This window comes from Dromiciops gliroides, chromosome 3 (genome assembly GCF_019393635.1).
Source record: "Dromiciops gliroides isolate mDroGli1 chromosome 3, mDroGli1.pri, whole genome shotgun sequence".
Lineage (NCBI taxonomy): Eukaryota > Metazoa > Chordata > Mammalia > Microbiotheria > Microbiotheriidae > Dromiciops > Dromiciops gliroides.
The window spans coordinates 21091683-21111663 of NC_057863.1; the positions used below are offsets into that span (position 1 = coordinate 21091683).

Here is a 19981-nt window from a genome sequence, read left to right on the forward strand (position 1 = left end):
ACCCCTGGAATGGAACAGAGCAAGAAAGGCCTGAATTCTGCCATCTGGGAAGTGGAGGTGAGAGATTTAGGGCTGGGGATGGAGGTAAATAAAAGGATGACAGACCCCAGCTCCCACGACCCTCAAGAACACTCCTCAGAACCTGACCAGTCACTTCATGTGTCAGAGACACTTTTTTCTCCAAGGGGAGACAATGATTAAACACAAACGGATGCAAAAAGAGTTGGACAGACGCCTAAGTGGCCACCACTTTTCGTGGTGTCAGTAAGGACAGCCATATCCTTGGGCCCTGCTGAGGGTGACAGCGGCTGGAAGACAGAGGCCTGACCTTCATTACTGGGTAAAATCATGAAGCCACACCCTGGAGTTGAGGCTTCCCCTCCTGCTCAGCTCCTCCTCCATTCCCTATTGCATCTTGGCAAACAGACTCCGTCATCGATAGAGACCGAAAATGTGCTGGTTCCTACCTTCCCTGGAACAAAGAGGTAATTGTTTTACTGTCAAAGGTTTTCTCAAGATCCTGACAGACCAAACAAAAATTCTATTTGTGCCAAATAAGTACTCAAGTGGAAGGTGTAAGCTAGATCTATAGTTGATAATCTTATCTGGACACTTTGCTGTATATATAATCACAAATATTTAACAATATTTGAGTTAGTTTATCACTAAAGAGACATGAAAAAACAATTGATTTCCCAACTATAAGAGAACAATTAAAGTAAAATTGTAAAATAACTCAGAGATAAGGTGCAAATAAGTTTTATTAAGCAACAAAGGATATGCTTTGGTTCTCGTAGAAGTGATACCTTCAGTCTCATTTTCTCAAAATTTCCAGTTTCCAAATAAATGTAAAAGTTGCTTGGCTGTATTCACTTAGAGATAGACATTCGAAGAGCATCAAAAATCTGCATAAAAAGAAAATATATTCACATAAATAAATAGCATAAAAAGACTGTAACAACTTCCTTATATCCTGTTCCCCCTCCCTTCTCAGGAACACCATAACAGTGCAGAGTGCACATATATACATGCAATCAAAGGATCCTTGGTCAACTAGATGTGCTTACAGAATGGGAAACCTTGGGTCATGGCCACCCTTTTGTACAAGGTCTACAAAAACTGAGCTAACAGACCTAGTGGGCGCTTCTGCCTTTTCCTTTTTCAAAGAAGAGACAAGAAAGCAGCAGAGATAAAAGCTGACCTGGAATCACAGGTGAGAATAGCTACCTTGAAGTAAAGGTGCTGACAAGGATAAGAGTTCCTGGAGACCAAATGCCTGACCACGCCCCTAGGAGTGGGGGGGACCAAGGATCCTTAAGCCTAAGAGATGGAAGGTACATAGAGGGGAATCTCACTAACAAGTGGTAGGAATTTCTGAAGCTCACATTTCGGAAGAGTATCCAGAGTTCAGAGATCCAGACTTTTTTGTAAGAGCTGAGCTAGCCTTAGGGATGCCTTTCTAGATACTCCAAGTTTGAGAGCACACGTGGGCAAAGTTAGTAACCACTTCCTGAGCCGTGGTCATAGCTTTCAGGTAGCCTAAGGATAACCCAAGCACAGGCTAGAGCAGCAAACCACCACGGCATCAAAGACAGGAAAGCTCTGCTTGGCTGAATCAATTCTGGGTCCTTGCTGAGCATCCTTTCTAGGCTATAAGTAAACCTCCTTTTTCCAACTGTTAGATGGTTCTTCAGTGTCTCATTTTGTTTCATTTCTGAACCCTGGAGCACCAAACTGGCCGAAATCGGGCCCACCGTACAGCACCCATTGGGGTCTAGCCTTCTAAACTAGCTTCTCGGAGGAAAGAAGCTCACCCAAGTAACTCCCTAAGCTGTAGGACCTGCCAAAGACAGTCACAGCAGAGTGAAACAGAGGCTTAGCCCTTGGCTATGACTCGGAGTTATTTCAGATGGCACAGGATCTGGGGGAAGATTACCTTCCTAAAAAACAGGAGGATACTTCCCTTCAGGAAAGTCCATGCCCTCGGCAGAACCCTACGGCTAGAGGCTATATGGATTGGGGGGCGGGGGTGACTAAGGGATTCACGAGAATGGCGGAGGGTACCTCCCTAACAGCCCCACAGTAATTTACTACTAAAAGAGTTCAGCCCACAGAACGGTATCCTGATTCTGAAGGACTGCACAGGACCTGGGGGACGGGGTGCCTGAACCACTAGGAAAAATATTTCAACTGCTCATGGGCAATTATTCTGAGCCCCTTATACTGTTTTTGCATTTTTCTGTGGGTTGGAATAAATTGTCGCATATGCAATATTTAGCGTTGTCATGAGGACTTCTATGGGATTCAGCGACCCTCTTACCTACATCTGTGCAGATCTAGACATGAGCTACACAAGGTCTATTAGATTTCCCTATGAGAACTCTGGCTAAGGACAATTCAAAACCAAGAGGGCTATAATGGAATCCATATCGAGCCTACAGCATGAGGATTTCCTCAGCCATACTTACAGCTACCAGGAAAACAAAGGCTGACCAGGGGCACAGATTCATATGAAATGCTCCCATTTTACCCCTAGAGAAAAGAAATGAAGTGATCTCATAGTCTCCTGGGCCAGCTCAGAGGAGCAATTTACCTCAGGAATCTCTCTCCACTCACAGCCAACCCTGGACAATCTGGAGGGTCTGGAATACGTCGAGGTGAGTGCCAAGGTCTAGAGAACCCTAACGGTTCTGTTCTCTTAAGTCTTTGGAGGGCTTAATCCTTCTAGAACGTTCCAGGTCACCACCTGAGAAAAGAGACTGCCGAGAAGCACTGTGGGATAAACCCGGAGCAATTGTGCGGACAAAAAGCCGCCTAGTCTCAAGCCAAAGCTGATCCGCTGCAGCACCTGTGGATCACACCAGATTCTAAGGGTTAGCCACTGCCCTGAACTGGATTCCCATGGGTTCTAAATGACACCAGACCTGCTCAGGGTTCAAGGACACCCCTGGCCTGGAAGTACAAATCTGTGTCACTCCCTGGGTAAGGGTGATAAAAGACTCAGCATTTACTGGGTGACAAGATGCTAAGTCACTTAAGGAAACCACATTGTTGCTCCCCACATTATGCCCCAGACCCAAGAGGTTTTCTGGCTCAAGAGCCTCCTTTTAGAGCTGTGGAAATGGTGGCCCAGAGAAGTCATAAGGCAGGACTCAAACTCAGGTCCTCCCATCACAGTATCATGGGCCTCAGCCCATGAACAAGCATTTAAACAGCATCAGACCGGGGCAGCTAGGTGTCGCAGTGGATAGAGCACCGGCCCTGGAGTCAGGAGTACCTGAGTTCAAATCCGGCCTCAGACACTTAACACTTTCTAGCTGTGTAACCCTGGACAAGTCACTTAACCCCAATTGCCTCGCTAAAAAAAACCAAAAAACCAGCATCAGGTCTTTTGCTGCGCACAGAGCTAAGTGTATAACAACTCCTGTGATCTGCAAGGGGAGATCCTGACAACTGTGGGGAGTCAGGACAGGTGTCATGTGGGTGCCTGTGCTTGAGCACAGAAGCTCTGAAGAAACTCGGGGGATTCCAAAGGAAGACTCCACCGCACAGGAGGGACGGATCCTACAGAGGCAGAGGCGAGAGATAGACAGCAGGAAAGCCAGTATAGCTGGACCACAGATGAAGTTCAGACGAGTAACGTGTGAGGAGTCTGGAAAAGTGGATTAGAGACAGGATGAAGAGGACTTTAATAGCAAAACGGGCAACGAAGAACCCACGGGGCCTGAGCCGGGAGGTACCGGAGTCAGAGCCGAGAGTATCCCTGAGACATCTGTGCGGGAGGACAGACTGAGGGCAGGATGGGGGGGGGGGGGGGTGACAGCTCATTAGACACAGAAGCTGACGTCAAGTCATCAAAGAAGAATTTTACTTAAGTTAACATTCTCCCAAATCGAGGAAGTGTCCAAAGTGCCTCAGTCCAACACTGTACAAATGCCCCTAAGATCATACATCAAAGTGAAAATTAATTAAACTGATCCCTCAATGCAAAGAGCTACTGCTTAGCTGAGTCCATACTCCAGCAGTTCAATAGCAGACGCTGATAAGATTTTATTAGTCAAAAGTTACACGAAAGAAGAAACATGAACATGTCCTTTGCTGCTGTGCCCGAGGGGCCACAGCCCTTTCCCGAGGTGTTGTCTCCATTACAATATGGGCTCTCTGAGAGCAGGGCCTGTCTGGCTTATCTAAATGGTCAACACTTAGCACAGTGCTCTGTACACAGTAAGTGCTTAATAAATGTTTTATTTATTCATTCACTCATGCAAAGAGTCTTACTGGGTATTGAATAGTTTTATGTACTTGAGCCTTTGGGTGTTTGTTGATAAGTATTTCAAAGTATGCCATTGATCAATTCTCTTCATCAATTTTAAGATAAAGAGCTATTTTACCACAACTGGACAAAACCAGAGTTATCATCTCTTTCCTAATATTCTTTTGGTGGGGGGGGCAGGCGGCAATGAGGGTTAAGTGATTTGCCCAGGCTCACACAGCTAGTAAGTGTCAAGTGTCTGAGGCCAGATTTGAACTCAGGTCCTCCTGAATCCAGGGCCGGTGCTTTATCCACTGCGCCACCCAGTCACCCCTCTTTCCTAATATTCTGAAGATTGCTGCAGACCTGGCATGGAGATGCCAAATCTCCTCATAGGTACGAAGGCATCAATGATGATAGAATGAATCTTAGTCTATAACCTACAAATAAGCTTGGTGTAGCCTTCACTTGAACAGATGCTGCATATCTGTGTGTGTGTGTATATGTATAAAAACAAACACATAAAATGTACACACACACACACACACTTTCGTGTTCTTTCCCCAGGCCATATCAGTTAAGCATATTCTTTTGAGGGAAAGACCCTGAATACCCGTCAACTCGGTGTTTAGAAGTCTGTCAGATTGCTGAGCCCTGTCCTGTGCTGAAGCTAAGAAGTGCCGCAGAAATTCCATCTCGCTACTATGATCTAAACTAAGGAAATGGAAGTCTGATTGTTGGAAGGAAGAAGGAATGAGATTTCATGTTAGGCTATGGGGTACTTTCTAGGCAGGTCAGACTTGGGAAGCTAAGAAAACACTGAATGCCTCGGGGCTGAGGATGCAGGAACACAGAAAGCGAAGTAAGAAGGTACCAAAAGTGCTTCACCTACTTTGATGAGGGCCCTGGGAGCAACAACTAACAGGCCCGTCTTTGGCATAGTGCAGACCATGACTATCACTACAAAAGAAAGGCAGGGAACCAGGTTAGGAGACCAGACCCAAATGACTAGTGAAACCAAGCACTTCTATAGATAGTATAGGTATGTCTAATTCTTAAGACCTGAACAAACTATCTAGAGCTCAGTTCAATTCAGTAAGCACTTCATGTGTGTATACTAGATGCCAGGAATCGGGCAGGCTACACAATTCTGGCCCAGAGGAGCTTGCATACTATCCACAGATAAATTAAAAACAAAAGTGATAGGGGAGAGAGGTCAATACTTGGAGATATCAGGAGAGAATACCTAGGCTGCCCTTGGGAAGACCAGGTGAAGAGGAAGAACATTCCAGGCACAAGGAGGCGGCACAGAGGCCAGAGTCAGAACAAGGAAGCCAGTTTTGCTGGACTGTGGAGTGTGTGGGGGTGAAGAAGGTGAAGTCCATCTCTTCCTTCAATCCTATCTTCCATGAAGAGGAGGCCCTTCTTCCAGGGCCGAGCCTTCCCCTCCAATCTTCTCACCAGCATCCCCGCTCCTGTCCTGTCCCCCACAAAGTCTTCATTGCTCCCCATCTTTTAAAAACCTCCCATTAGAGTCAACCATTTCCAGTAGCTATCAGCCCACATCACTCCTCCCTATTCCTCCCAACCCAGCTCCACGTTATTCCTTGAGTAAGCAGTCTACTCCACCCGAGGTGCCTCCTTCTCCTTTCTTCTCCAAGTTGGCTTCTGACCTCATTCTTCAACCAAAAGGGTCTTCTCCGTCCAGTCACCAAGGATGTCTTCGTCGCCAAATCCAATGGCACTGTCTCAGTCTTCCTCGACCCTTCCACCTCCCTAAATCTCACAATGCGGGTCCCTCCTGGCTCTCCTCTTACCTGTCTGACCACACCTGCTCAGGTTCTTCATCGAGCTCACTCCCATGACTGTGGGTATCCCCTCAGGGCTCTTTTCTCCTCTGTATTCTCCCTCTGGGCGATCCCATTCACTCCCAATCTCTATGCAGATGATTCCCGTAATTAGCCTAGTTTCTAGCCTCAGATCCACACCTGTATCACCCACTGCCCCTTAGACATCTTGAAGTGGACTCCCAGAAGCCTCTCAAACATAACCTGTGCAAAACACAACTCATCGTTTTGCCTCCAATTCACCCCCATCCTCCCAAGTCTCCAGGTGTCAGCCTCAACTCTCCAGTCTTGGCTGTATTCCAAGACAACTCTTGTCGTTTCTTCACATCCTTTTACCTCCATTCACAAGGCCATCAGCCTAGTGAATCCATCCATCTCTGCCATGGCCCACCTTCCACTTTGCTGCCAGAGTAATCTTCCTCAAAGGTAATTCTGACCACGTCACCCTTCTCCTCCATCAACCCTCATGACTCGCTATTGATTACCTGCAGGACCAGATGACTTCCTATGTCTGGCAGGCCCCGGCCATGTCTCTGGTCTTCCCGCACTTGATGGTCCTCCATGTGCTCGCTGATTCAGCCACACAGTCGCTCTGCTGCCCAGCATGACCCTCCCTCTCCCACCTCCCTGCCTTTGTCCTCACGGGCCTTCCTCCTCTTCTCTATCTCAGGCCTCAACTCAAACCCCAGCTTCTTCAGGAGGCCTTCCCAAGGGCTCATGTGGTGAGTGTCTTCTCTGAGCTACCCTCCACTTCTTCACTTTGCCTTTTTTTGGTTTTTTGGTGGGACAATGAGGGTTAAGTGAATTACCCACGGTCACACAGCTAGTAAGTGTCAAGTGTCTGAGGCCAGATTTGAACTCAGGTCCTCCTGACTCCAGGGCCGGTGCTCTATCCAGTACGCCACCTAGCTGCCCCCCCAGCTGCCTCATTTTACAGAGAGCAGGAAGCTGAGCCCCTGAAAGGTAGAGTGACCCATCCAAGATGATGGAAGAGGCAGAACCATTCCTCCAATCCACACACTCAACTTTGAGTAGAGCTTTTCCCTTCCCACAGCTCGCTTTCTCACCTTTCCCTGTGAATGGAAACACCGTTTTCCTAGTCATCAAGGCACTGCCCATTTCTATCCAGTGGTCATACATACCACAGAGGTGCGTAAGTGTTTAACCATCAGGCAGGGAGAAATGAACACAGACACGATTTTAATCTGTATTATTAACGCTGTTAAAAATCTGAACAATCAACAAAGCAAGTCATTTTCTAAGGTTTAAAAGCTCACTGAAAACTTTACAATGGGTTTGCAGGTCAGAGCTGGCTCCAGCACAGTCCAGTGTGCAGGCCTCTATACCTTTGCGGGAGCCCACGGCAGCACGAGGCTGTTATGCTAGTTCTAGTTTTGTGCAGAGGGGCACAATACAGGATAGAAAGATCTCTCCAAGCCACATCCCAGAGAGCTCTGTATGTCAAGCAAAGCGGTCCCGCCTTCACACACAAGGCAGGAATGTAGTTTTGGCCAAACAGATGCATAAAATGTTTCTCAACATTGTCTCCCTCCTCTTCTGTGCCTCTCTGGGGATCCCTTCCCTGCCCCCCTAAACTCAAGGTTTAGCTCAAGTGCCACTTCCAGGACAACACAACAAAAAGCCTTCCTCAGTCCTCATCACCCGAATATTTAATATTTGGTATTGGCATATTTACATCTCCCCCCACCAAGTTCAGGGTCAGCTCTTTAAAGACTAGGGAAACAGGGGGAGGTGATGGGGTTATGGCTGTTTCCATTTTCACTTTTGCTTCCAATGCTAGGCATACAGCAAGTGCTTAATAAATGCTTGTTGAACTTCATGGAAATGGAGAAGCCAGGGGAGTGGTGGGGAGCACCTGGCTTGGAGGTAGAGGACCTGAAACAAGTCTCCCCCTTTGGCCTCAGTTTCCCCATCTGTAAAAGGAGGGGCCTGGGCTGGTTGACCTCGCTAGACCAGGAGATGTTACTCTAGGTGGTCCTAGACCACCGAAGTGGTCTGGGGGAGACCACGAAGACCCCTTCTCTGTGGGAAATACAGAGGATCTCCAAGAATCCCTTCTACAAAGTGGGGTACCCCAAATACAGAAAGGACAGAGGGGAGGGAGCCCCAAACTGGAGGGGGAGGAGTCCAGGGGCCCTGGACCAAAGCTGGGGGTGGGGAGAGGAGGAAGGGGAAAAGGAAGGAGAGGAGCAGGGGGGGAAGGAAGAGGGAGGGGAGGAGGGGGAGGGAGAAAACGAGGAGGAGGAGGAGGGGGGAGGAGGAGGAGAGACGAGAGATGAGGGGAGGAGGGGGAGGAGGGAGAAGGGAGGAGGAAGAGAAGGAAGAGAGACAAGAGGGGGAGGGAGAGGAAGAGGAGGGGAGGAGCGCCTCATCCCCAGCATCCCCCAGTCGAGGCCCGCCCGCCTGGGGCGTCGTAGGCGCCTCCCCCCCCCCCCACGACCTCCCGCCCCGCCCCGGCTGGTGGCCCGGGGCCCGTCTCCGGCCGCTCCCCGCGTCCTCTCCTACGTACCTGCGGCCCCAAAGCAGCAGCCGCCCAGGGCCGGGCCCACTCTCCTGCAAGCGGCTCCCGAGCTCCCCGTCACCATAGCGACCCCGCACTGCCGCCCGCCTCTTCTCGCGATGTTTCCTCTCGTCCCGCCCCTCCCTGGACAGAAAGAATCTGTGAGGACCAGAGGGGGCGGGACTAGCCGGCCCTGCCCCCGCCCAATGCCGCCTCCAGCCTCCAATCTAATTGCAGCATTTCTTGTTCCCGTTTTCAAACATTTGAAAAAAAAAAAGAGGGGGGGAGGGGGGGAATAAGATGCCGCTCGCGCCTCCTAGGGTGGCGCCCTAGACGAAGGGCGCTCATAGGTCCAAGGCTCCAGGCCCCGCCCAGCCCCTCCCTTCCCTCCCCCTGTCTCCGAGGCCTGCGCGTGCGCCGTGGCTCTGGGGGAAGATGGCGGCGGCAGCGGCCGCCGCACTTTTTTCAAATCGGCGCTTCCCAAGAGGCACCGCGCGCATTTGTAACGAATTTCCGTTCGCGTTTGGATTTTAGGCGCCATTTTCGAGTGGTGAAGCCGGAGCCGCCGGAGCGCCGGAGCAGGCGGGGAGGAGCGGGCAGCGAAGCCGAGCCTCGGGGCAGGTACCGAGCGAGCGCCTGGGCCCGGTCCCGAACCGCGGGTTCGCCCCGCCGCCCCGGCCCGGCGCGCGCCCGGAAGCTGGGCAGCGCCGTGGGCCGCGGGCGAGGGGAGCGGCGGCCGCTCCCGCCTGTCAGTGACCCCGCGAGCCGCCGCGCTCGAAGGGGCGAGAGCGCGGGGCCGGGCCCGGGGCGCCGCGGGGGCTCCGTGCGGGGCTGGGGGTGGGGGCGGCCCGGGGACCCACCGGGGGGAGCGCGGCGGGGCGGGCGGCGGCGCTGGGCCCGCGTCTGACCGGCCCCGGCCCCCTCCGCCCCAGCCGCCGTCATGCCGCCCCGCAAGAGGACCAAGCCGTCCACGGCCCAGCAGCCGCCGCCCGACGAGCCGGACGGGCCGGAGCCGGAGCCGGAGGCCGAGCGGCCGCCGCAGGATGACCCCGCCGCGCCCGGGGCCCCGGCCGCAGGTAGGCGCCGGGGGAACCGGGGAGGGGCGGGGGGGGAGGGGGCGCGGGCGGCGGGGGGGGCGGCCGTGACGCGCCGGGTCCGCCGTGCCCGCAGAGCCCCCCGAGCCCGAGCCGGACCTGCGCAGCCTGGAGGAGATCCTGGGCGGCATCCCCCCGCCGCCGCCCCCGGCCATGACCAACGAGGCGGGGGCGCCGCGCCTCATGATCACGCACATCGTGAACCTCAACTTCAAGTCGTACGCGGGCCGCAAGCTGCTGGGGCCCTTCCACAAGGTGCGCGGCCGGGCCGGGGGCGGGGGGCGGCAACGGGGGAGTCCGGGGGCGGCCCACGCGTGACAGCGCCCGACCCCCTCCCGCCCCGCAGCGCTTCTCGTGCATCATCGGCCCCAATGGCAGCGGCAAGTCCAACGTCATTGACTCGATGCTCTTCGTGTTCGGCTACCGAGCCCAGAAGATCCGCTCCAAGAAGCTGTCGGTGCTGATCCACAACTCGGACGAGCACCGGGACCTGGAGAGCTGCACCGTGGAGGTGCACTTCCAGAAGATCATCGACCAGGTGCGGGGGGGCCGACACCGGGGGGGGGGACGGACCCCGGCGATGTGCGCTTGGTGCCACGAGCCCCCAGACGGGCCCGGGGGCGGGGGGGGGAACCCCGAGAGGGAGAAGTCCGACTTAACTCCCGCCCGTCTTCTCTGGTCTTGTTTTCTCCCCGAACTAGGAAGAGGAGGACTATGAAGTGGTTCCTAACAGCAATTTCTATGTATCTCGAACTGCCTATAGAGATAACACTTCCGTGTACCACATAAGTGGCAAGAAAAAAACCTTCAAGGACGTGGGCAATCTGCTCCGCAGCCACGGGATCGACCTGGACCACAACCGATTCCTGATCCTGCAGGTGAGTCCCGGGACTTGACAGCTCCCAGCCCTGGTTTTGTTTTCCTAATAAAGCTGGTTAATTCTCCAGGAAGAAGCCTCTGTTGTGAGACCTTAACGTACTATAGCAGCACATCATGGTTTACATATTATTGCCAAAATGCGAATCATTATTTGCTGCTTTAGAAATTTAAGGGGGAAAAGCCTTTCAAGAGGTTCTTGTTTCATATTGAGACGGTAAAGAAACATAAATTTTTAACCATGTAATTGGATGGACTGTGACATGCTTGTTCCACTCTAGCAGCACGTAAATATTGGCGTAGTGAAATAAATCTTAAACCCCAATATTATTGTGCTGCTTTAGTGTGGCAGGCCTACAACAGCAATAGTGTTTTTTTAATAAATCACTATATTTCTCTGCTTATTTGTAGAATAAAATTTAAAGTGGCATTTTTTCTTATTTTTTGCCTGTCCTTGAAGTCATCATAAAAAAATTTAAAATGAAATCTCTGAATTTGTCCCTAACAGATAATCTTGAGCATATAATTATGCTTGTAAAATAACGTGGCTGCTTTTTTAATTAGCCCGACAGAAATTTCAGTTTAATTTCCTAACCCTTAAGGCAGCCATATCTGAAACTGACTCATAAGGTTTGTTTCTCTTCCTTTGTGACTTTCAGAGCATTTTTTTAAAATGAGGACTACAGATTTGACTAACTTCCTCAAGTCTCGTTCAGTTCTAAAATTAATATTCTACAGACCTGAGGGAAGTTGCTTTGTTAGTTTATGATTTAAAACATGAAAATCATGAGGGATAGCACTACTTTGACAAAAAAGGGCTATGTAATGATAAATAGAACTTTGTCCCTTTTATTTTCCCAATCTTATTTTCTTTTTTAAAATGAGAAATGCTTTTCCTAGCATTTCTTAGAAGAAAATGCCATTTTCATATATTTGTGTGCTTTGCCAAGGACTCAGCATTTATCACAGACTTTGCCGGGGTTTTCATTTTGAGACTGCCTTACTTATAAATTCATTTCTAATAAGATCTCCAAGAATATAATTTTTAACCAAATCCTCATTTTGTGGTAGTGTAGCTGTTGGTACTCTTAAGTTTGGTGCTTCTGAATTGAGTTAGGGAGACTTAAATTGAGGCTGTGTGGCTCCATTTGGAAATGACAGAGGGCCCCCAGGAGGAAATATGTAAAACTTCTCTTGACAATGTGTTTGATTCCTGCCACTAAATACAGTGTGATTTAAAAAGAGGGAGAGCAGATGTAAGATTGGTGGAATTTGGAGATTGTTTTATAAAACCTATTTACTTGAATAATGCATTTTATCAACTAACATTTTATTTTCCTGTTGAAATTTGCATCTTTAAACTGGTCACTTCCTCATTTTCACTTGAAAATGAGGTGAGGATGTTATCAAACTAGGTTTAAAATTTTCTAAAAGTTTTTAGAAGTAATTTTCACACTTTTCAACATGGTATCATCTACTACAAGCCCTTACACTAATTTTTTCTGAAAACATTATACTCATCCACTTTTTAAAAATCTGTTACACTTGGCTAATTTTTGCGTTATTTTAGTACTTGAGTCCTTTAGGGTAAGCAATAATTTTTACACACCTAAAAGTTGAGCAAAATAAAAACTTTTCATTTTAATTTTAGTCATTCTGAATAAAAAGAACTGTCCCTTTCTGACACCCCCAACCATAGCTGTGACTATGTCTGAAGTGGAGAGAGAAAATTTTTTAATTAGTTTATCTATTGTTCGAGATGTATACAATCCTATGATAAACTGTTGAGAGGACAAGCACTCCCACCCCCTTTTCTCTCCATCTCTTTCTTTACACACCCAGAAGTAAATATATGAAGATTTTTATAAGGTAGAAATTTACAAAATTTATAGTTAATAAAAACAAAAGGTAAAATTTCACTGTGATGATGTTTCTGTAGGAAGGTTGGTCTGAATTGTACCGTGCAATTTCTTTAAAATCATCTCTTAAGAACTGGGGATAAATGCCTGCCAGAAATGGCATTTAACTTTAACTTTGAATTTTAAAATTAGAGTGAACGAATGTTTTAGTTTAACCCAACAAGTATCATGATTCTAAAATACTTGAAGTTACTTAGCAGGTTTGTTTCCCATATAGTATATACACATCCTTGCACATGCTTTTCATATGGATAGTTTGATGGTTAATAAGCTACCTGGATTCCAGTAGTAAGGTAAATTTCAGCCCAGGGCCCCTCTAAATCATCACAAACTCCAAAATAGATTTTTGTAAATTAAATTTTATAGAAAGCATATGCTGGTTAATAGGTCCTTTTCTCTACCTGGTGACCCTTATTAGTACTTGATGGACCATATGTTTAATTCTAAAGTATTTATTTTTCATATAGAACGAAGAAAATGAGTTTTATATACACTGATAATTTTTTCTTTGGTAATAGAAGATTACTTTTAGGCCTCGTTTTTGAAGGCACTGTACAAGGCTGAATTCTGAGGGGTGGATATGAGAGAAAACGCCTTAAAAATGAACAAAGTATTTCTTAGAAATAGGGACTTGATCTAAAGAGAAACAATGTTTCCTTGAAGGTGAGGTTGAATATAGATAAGAGTGAAATTTTAAGGAAAAATCCATCAATTGTTAATTGTTAGAAAAAGTTTCCATTTGGGAACATAAAGCATGTAAAAGGGGATAAATTGGGAACATTGCCTAAGCTGTATCCAGTGGGGAAATGGAAGTGGAATACTTGGTGAGGTGTCATTCCCATACTCACCAAAATTGAGAGGCCAGGAATTTGGTTTTCCAAACTTGCCATATCTGAGGTGTAAAACTTAGAATTGGTTATTACTGACCAACGAATGAATTAAGCCAAATATTTCTAAAGCTGAGAAGTTGCTCAGTAATTTCGGGAAAATGAGATTTAGTCTCAAACACAAAGGACATAGAAGGTGACTTGGATCTCTTTGCTTTCCATTTGTTAGGGTTGTGTTTCTTAAACATTTGTATAATTGAAAGGACTTGTTTTGGTGACCACATCACTGTGACAGTAAAAATCTCTTCAAAATAATTATTATAAAATGTGCAGTGTCTACTTGCTTGATTTTTTTTTTCAACCAACATTTTATTAAGAAATTGTGGTTTGAATGTGCTATATAGTTGGGGAAGTGATGCTTTCTGGCTTTTTATGTTGATGGTCTGTGGTACAAATGGCAGCTTTAAGCAAAGATGATTGCTTTGTATTGTTTGCTAAAGATTTTCAATACGTAAACATAAGGTTAAAGATTACTATGCGTTAAGTAACCAGATTTATTTTGCTTCTGTCATGTTTATTATTGTCTCAAAAATGGTTGTGGGGTTTTTTGGTTTTGGGGTTGGGGGAGGGGTTGTGTGTTTCTGCCAATATTTAAGTTCATTGATCATGGAAGGGTTTGAACTGTCTGGCAGGTTTGGTTTCTCAGGATTAGGATTCAGCATAAAATATATTGTTCATCTTAATGAAGATTAATAAAAATTCACATAAATTTCCATAAGTTGCCTAACAGTGGATTTTTTTGTTTAAAACTTGTTAAACCTATGGTCTGAAACAAAAAAAAATTTATTTTCACTGTAGAATCTATGCATCTGTGGATTTTTTTTAATTGAATATATGGCACTAGTACCACAAACTGTATTTAGCTACACAACTTTCAAAAATTGGGACTTATAAATTTATTTATGCATTTTTAAAAGTGATGGGGAAATCCCTGCTTTTTTCCCCAGGCAATATGCAGAGCCATATAAAAATCATTTTATGACATTTAATTTTTAGAGGATTTTTCAAAAATGGATTTATTTAAAATTTTTTAATCATTTTAAAATAGTAAGTAAATTTTTCTTTGGGTCACACAGTCAGGAATTCTTAGGCTAACTCAAGTTTTGCTTTAGAGATGAGTTTTTTATTCATCGTGGATGTTGAGGAATTTAGGTGCTGTTTAAAAAATTAGAATATGTGTTACTTCTCTTAGTTACATGAGATTCCTGGTAGAATGATTCAGTAATATGTATGACTTTTTGTTGTTTCAAGTTTATATGAGTAACTCTTAGAGTAATGTAAATTCTTTGAGGGCAAGGTGTTTTTTTTCCTGTCTTCTGCATTTAGCTATATCCCCTTATACAGGGTGTCCCCAAAGTCGTAGTGCCATTTTAAGCTTTAATGAATGCTTGACTAATTTAATTGAGCTCAAAGATAAAGACATAATAGTTCACATAAGAGGGTTTGTTGCTGAAAAGTTTTATTCTGGCACCTAAATTAGGAAGAACCATTTTTAATATTAGAATGTCTTATTTACTTAGTCGAACTCCTGTGTCCTCTTCAAATAGCAAATTATTTATTTGTTCCATATATCCATCAGTGGCAAATTTACCAATTAAATCTTAATTTCCAGCTCTGAGATAAGTAAAAATGAATACAAATTCAAAGTGTGCTTGAGTGATAATCCCAACCTTGTGAGTGAGCTCCCCAGTTTCCAAATGAAGAATTAATTGATAAGCTTTTTTTAAATCTCTTCTTTGGTCAAGATAGTTACATGGTAATTTAGTGGAAAACATAAGCCTGTGATACAAAAGATCAAGTTTAAAAAACAAAGCATTTGCTTGAGGAGAGGTTAAATTGACCTTAATAGCATAGCCCTTTTGCTGTCTGAGGAAGCATGCTACAGTAGAAAGAACATGATTTGGTCACAGGGGAACTGGGTTTGAAAGCCTCCAGCTCTTTGCCTTAACACCTAAATGATAGACAAGTTGCTTAACCTTTTAAGCCTTCATTCTGAAAAGGTGTCTTCTACCTTTCCATCTCTGGTTTCACCATCTTCTCATACATGTATTGGAGAAATTAGGTTCTTCAACTCTCTTCTATTATGGCAAGGTCAAGAATAGTTTTGTCTTTACATTTGTAATCCCTTTTTTAAGGCAACTGAAGAAAAACTTACTTCGAGATCTGACTTTGAAAAGTGCCCTGTCAGGTTCTTCACTCGACTAACCTTGATCATTAACATTTCGCTTAATTTGATTCCTTTATTTTGTGCTTTTCCATTTCGATTGTGGCCATTATGGATATTATTTTCCTAGTTTTGCTTACTTGGTATGACGGCACATAAGTCTTCATGTTCTTCTCTATTTTCACAATCCACAATTTAGCCAGTGCCTGAACAGGCATTTCCCCCCCCATTTTTTGCTACTTAAAAAAGATTTGTGCAAAGTGCTGCAGAGATAATTTCAGTTGATCATGTTTGCAGAATTAATGAGCAAACATTCAAATTTCTAAAATATTTCATAAATCTGGTTTTTTCCACAATTCGGTTCTTAATGCTAATTCTATGTATAGATGAGGGAAAGAGTCAACAAATTCAGAAAATAGTCACAAAGCCAAGTCTCTTAGCAGCTTGAAGTGAGCAGTGTACTTTTTACTACAATGGTTTTGTTTTTTTTTTAAAGGGATAGTCTCATGACTTTATCACTAACTTGGAACCAAGTTTATCTTTCTCTTAATGTTCGTAGAATTCAGAGGAACCCTAGAGATCATTTTTTTTTTAGAATAACTGCAGAGGATAAAGTTAATGCATCAAGTAATAGGCAGAAGATTAGCTCACTTAGGCAGCAGAGCTGTGATTCATCTACTAGCCTATGGAAATTTCAGCTTGTCGTCATTAAATTTGAATTGATTAACTTGGAGCATTCTTATCCTTTTAGGGTTGGGCCTGGTTAGTTTAACTGGGGTTGTAAACTTCCTGGTATTGTATTTTAATGTTTTGTCCAGTTTGGCACCTAAGTTAGTGCTTAAAGAATGCTGATAACATGCATGTAGACTTAAATACTTTCTTTGACTGCTATGGGGCATTCATTTCTATAAATGGATTTTAGAAAGCTACAGGCTTTTGAAGAAAGTCCACCAGCTTGAGGAAAACTATATCCACTTTTTATCTGCAGAAATGCAAATCTGTACTGATAGAAGAGGAAAGGCTTGGCCTTGGAATATATAACAACTTGATTTTTCAGAAAGTACCTTTCTGACAATTGAAAACAGAAAGGAAATTTAAGGTTTCTGCTGCCAAAATACATGTCATAAGATCACACTGAAAAGGCTCTTCCATGAGCTTTGTACCTCCAAGCCTGTTGAGATACATCTTCCAAGCTTGAGCATCTCTTTCTCATCTCCAGTATAACAAGAGTTTATTAACTTGGCTAAAATAATTTATGTGATATGGCTTTAACTGTATGAATAAATTTTTTGTGTGTTTACAAGCATACATTTATTATCTCCTGAGCTGCCCCTTTGCAGTTTTAAAGATCACTTAAAATATAGTGTTGCAAGGAAATAAATGGTTTTTATCTCAAAAACAAGTTGTTCTAGATTGTCTTTTGAATAAGTGGTACATTTTCGAATCTGTTGGGTCTAGAAATTGAAGAAAAATAATCTTAAGCTATAGAGGGGCAGACAGTTAAATCCAAGTGTTCTTTCTTGCTTATTCCATCCTCTTTAGTACATCTTTTACCTAGATTCATTCTAATCTTTCACTTTTATATTTTGAAATAATGGACTTCAAATACACACAGTTTGTTGGGAGAATGGGGAGTTTCCATTTATCCAAAAGGCTTATATTTTCAGTCCCTTTAGCTAATTTTGAAGTTCAGAAATTTTGCAAATTACTCTAGTTTAACTGAGTCATGGAATTTTACAGGTACATTGATAGCTTATAGAGAATTTCTAGGGACTCTCCAAATTATTTTCCTGCTTGCTATATGTTTTTTTGGAGGGGGGTGGGGGAGGCAACTTAACACTAAGTGACTTGCCCAGGGTCACACAGCTAGTGTCAGGTGTCTGAGGCCAGATTTTAACTCAGGTCCTCCTGAATCCAGGGCTGGTGCTTTATCTACTGTGCCACCTAGCTGCCTGCCCCCTTGCTATACTTTTAATTCTAATACTTAATTAGCTATATTAACATTTTAATTATCATAACTAGTTCCCAGAGTATTCCCAGCTGGAACTTGGATTTCTTACTATACATAAGTATTTTTCTTTTATACATGATTTTGAAAGTAAAAAGGAATTTTGCCCATTTTATATTATGACATGATTTTCTTTTCTTAACAGTTCCAAATTTTAAATGCCCAGTACTACACCCTTTATATAGTTAAACAATCAGCAAGTATCTGTTAGGTGCCAAACACTTCTAGACAGTAAGATGAAGCAGTTCCTACTTGAAGGGAGTTTACATCCTAGTGGGAGAGAGGTCTATAAATAAATATAGACATAATAACTATCAAGTCATTTTACAGAGAACCCTAGCAGCTGGAATCAGGACAAACTACTTAAAAGGTGCTTGAAGTGTAAAGGACAGGGTTCTCTGAGGAGTGATTAGGCTTACTAGTAATCCTGTAAAATTAGAAGGGTCCCCCCTTTCTAAGATCCAAATGAAATTTTAAGTGCTCCTTTGCCCCATTAACACACACTTCCCCCCCAAAAAAAAATTGCTCTGTATCGATTTTATGAGGTTACTTTAGCTTTTCAAAATAAGATAGTCATTAGACAATTTATTGGGTAATTTTGATGTGTCAACTCACTTTTTTTGTTATTTTGCGGGCAGTGAGGGTTAAGTGATTTACCCAGGGTCACACAGCTAAGTGTCAAGGTGTCAACTCACTTTCAAGCAAAAAAACCGTGTCCCCTGAATAATTTCTAACTCTTGGTGAAACATCTTTTTCTTTTCTTTTCTTTTCTTTTCTTTTCTTTTTTTAGTGTATGAAAAGTTTAGTAGTTCTGGAACTCATAAAGTTGTATCTTTTGCTTAACAAGGTACAAACATGTATATAAATAAGTGGCAGGGTGGGGGGAGGGTTGTTCCCAAAATTTTTGTACTTGAACATTTTAGAACTGTATCCTTAAAAGCCTTAATGGGCTTTTCTGTTCTTGAACAGACAATAGGTTTATTGCAAAACTTAGAGAGCCTCAGGATTTTTACCATTTACTCACCTGCCAGTTTATTTCATTGATTCAGTTAATGGACCAGGGTCCCATTCAGATGATAAAATAAACAAAAATTGATCATACAAAGCACAGTATTTTTCTCGGCATTTAAAATTAATATTAAACAGTCATGTTTCCAAGGAGGTGTTAAGGATACAAAAACAATGCTACTGACAGGTCAGAGAACACAGAAAATAAGAAGAGTAATGATTATTATGTTTTTGGAAGGTTAAGAGCAAAACTCCTTTGATTCAGAGTAACTGACTTCGCCCAAAGTTTCTCCCACACACTTAAACCTGCTTCCAGATGAGGCCTTGTGGTTGTCATCTGGGGACACCATTCCTATGCAGAAGAGGTCCAGCCACCCAACTTTGCCACCCTCTAAGAGCCTTAGCATGGAAGTGTGTCCATCTGAGTGCCCACCACTGTCATTCAAGAAACAGCCCCGTGGAGAGGTAGCCTAGTAGTCCTGCAGATGCTACATACAGCCACCTCTATTGAAGGTCCAGAAAAAAAAAGTTCTTGTCCCCAGCATCTTTGGCCCTGTCAGGTCGTTGAGCATCAGAAACTGATCTGATTGCATCAGGAGGAAAGACACGGGAAGAGGCACATCTTCTCCCTTCTTTGCCATTAGATCTTTCCAGCTACAACCTTCCATGTGCATTGTCTTTGCCCATTAGAATGTGATCCCCGGGAAAGGAGAGACTATTCATATTGCCTGGGCTTTATACATCATAAGTGCTTAATAAATACCTCCTTCAAATCAGGCACATTTTATTACCATCGCGTTCCAAGTGGCTTCCTGTTCTTCCTCTGAGAAACAGGCCAATTGACATCAGGGTCTTTTTAAGGAAGTACATTTCAGATAGCCATTTCAGCATAAGGTTTTGCACTCTAAATGTTAGCTATCTGCAAAATTCATTCATCCAGAAACCTTCATCTTTCTCCTTGGAAGGCAGATAACTAAGTAGATTATTGTCATTTTATTGGAATTGAGAGGAAAACCACTAGGTGTCATCATCTGATACCAAACCATCTTGTCCATTTTTTTTAAGTGCTATTTTGAATGAAAGGAGGATTTTCTTGTTCATTGTGCAGAATTATATTACAGAGGCCATTCACAATTCTTGTATAATACTTTGCAATTTTATTTTGCATTTTATTTTCCTAATAGTGTGTATGTTACTGGCAAACTCATTTCTAAAATTGTCTAAGATTGGAATATATTCATTTCAAACATGGCTTGAGTCTTAAATTGATACTATGAGGCCTATGGTGTAGGGATATGAGGATGAGCTCCCATTTTCAGGCCTTCTTTGTTTCAGTATCCCAAGGATAGTTAAAATTAGTTTTTGTGTTATTTCTAGTTATCCCACTTCTTCATACCTCCAGATA

At 44.2% G+C, this 19981-nt stretch overlaps 2 protein-coding genes across 4 annotated transcripts in view; one reads left to right on the forward strand and one right to left on the reverse strand.

The window, feature by feature from the left end:
- The window catches only part of IFT80 (intraflagellar transport 80), a 133472-nt gene extending 124728 nt beyond the window's left edge, over positions 1-8744 (reverse strand). Inside the window, exons 1-2 of one of the 3 annotated variants that reach the window (XM_043998068.1) lie at positions 8630-8744; positions 782-905 (exon numbers count right to left, since the gene is read on the reverse strand). In XM_043998068.1, coding sequence (XP_043854003.1) covers positions 782-818 — 37 coding nt within the window. In that variant the 5' untranslated portion in view covers positions 819-905; positions 8630-8744. Of the gene's footprint in view, positions 1-781; positions 906-2593; positions 2760-8629 lie in introns of those variants that run through there. The other 2 variants (XM_043998069.1, XM_043998070.1) reach the window with 2 other exon arrangements.
- A 393-nt stretch (positions 8745-9137) lies between these two features.
- The window catches only part of SMC4 (structural maintenance of chromosomes 4), a 41441-nt gene continuing 30597 nt past the window's right edge, over positions 9138-19981 (forward strand). Inside the window, exons 1-5 of the mRNA XM_043998049.1 lie at positions 9138-9241; positions 9553-9696; positions 9791-9969; positions 10061-10252; positions 10416-10592. Of these exons, the coding sequence (XP_043853984.1) occupies positions 9561-9696; positions 9791-9969; positions 10061-10252; positions 10416-10592 (684 nt within the window). The 5' untranslated portion in view covers positions 9138-9241; positions 9553-9560. The remainder of the gene's footprint in view (positions 9242-9552; positions 9697-9790; positions 9970-10060; positions 10253-10415; positions 10593-19981) is intronic.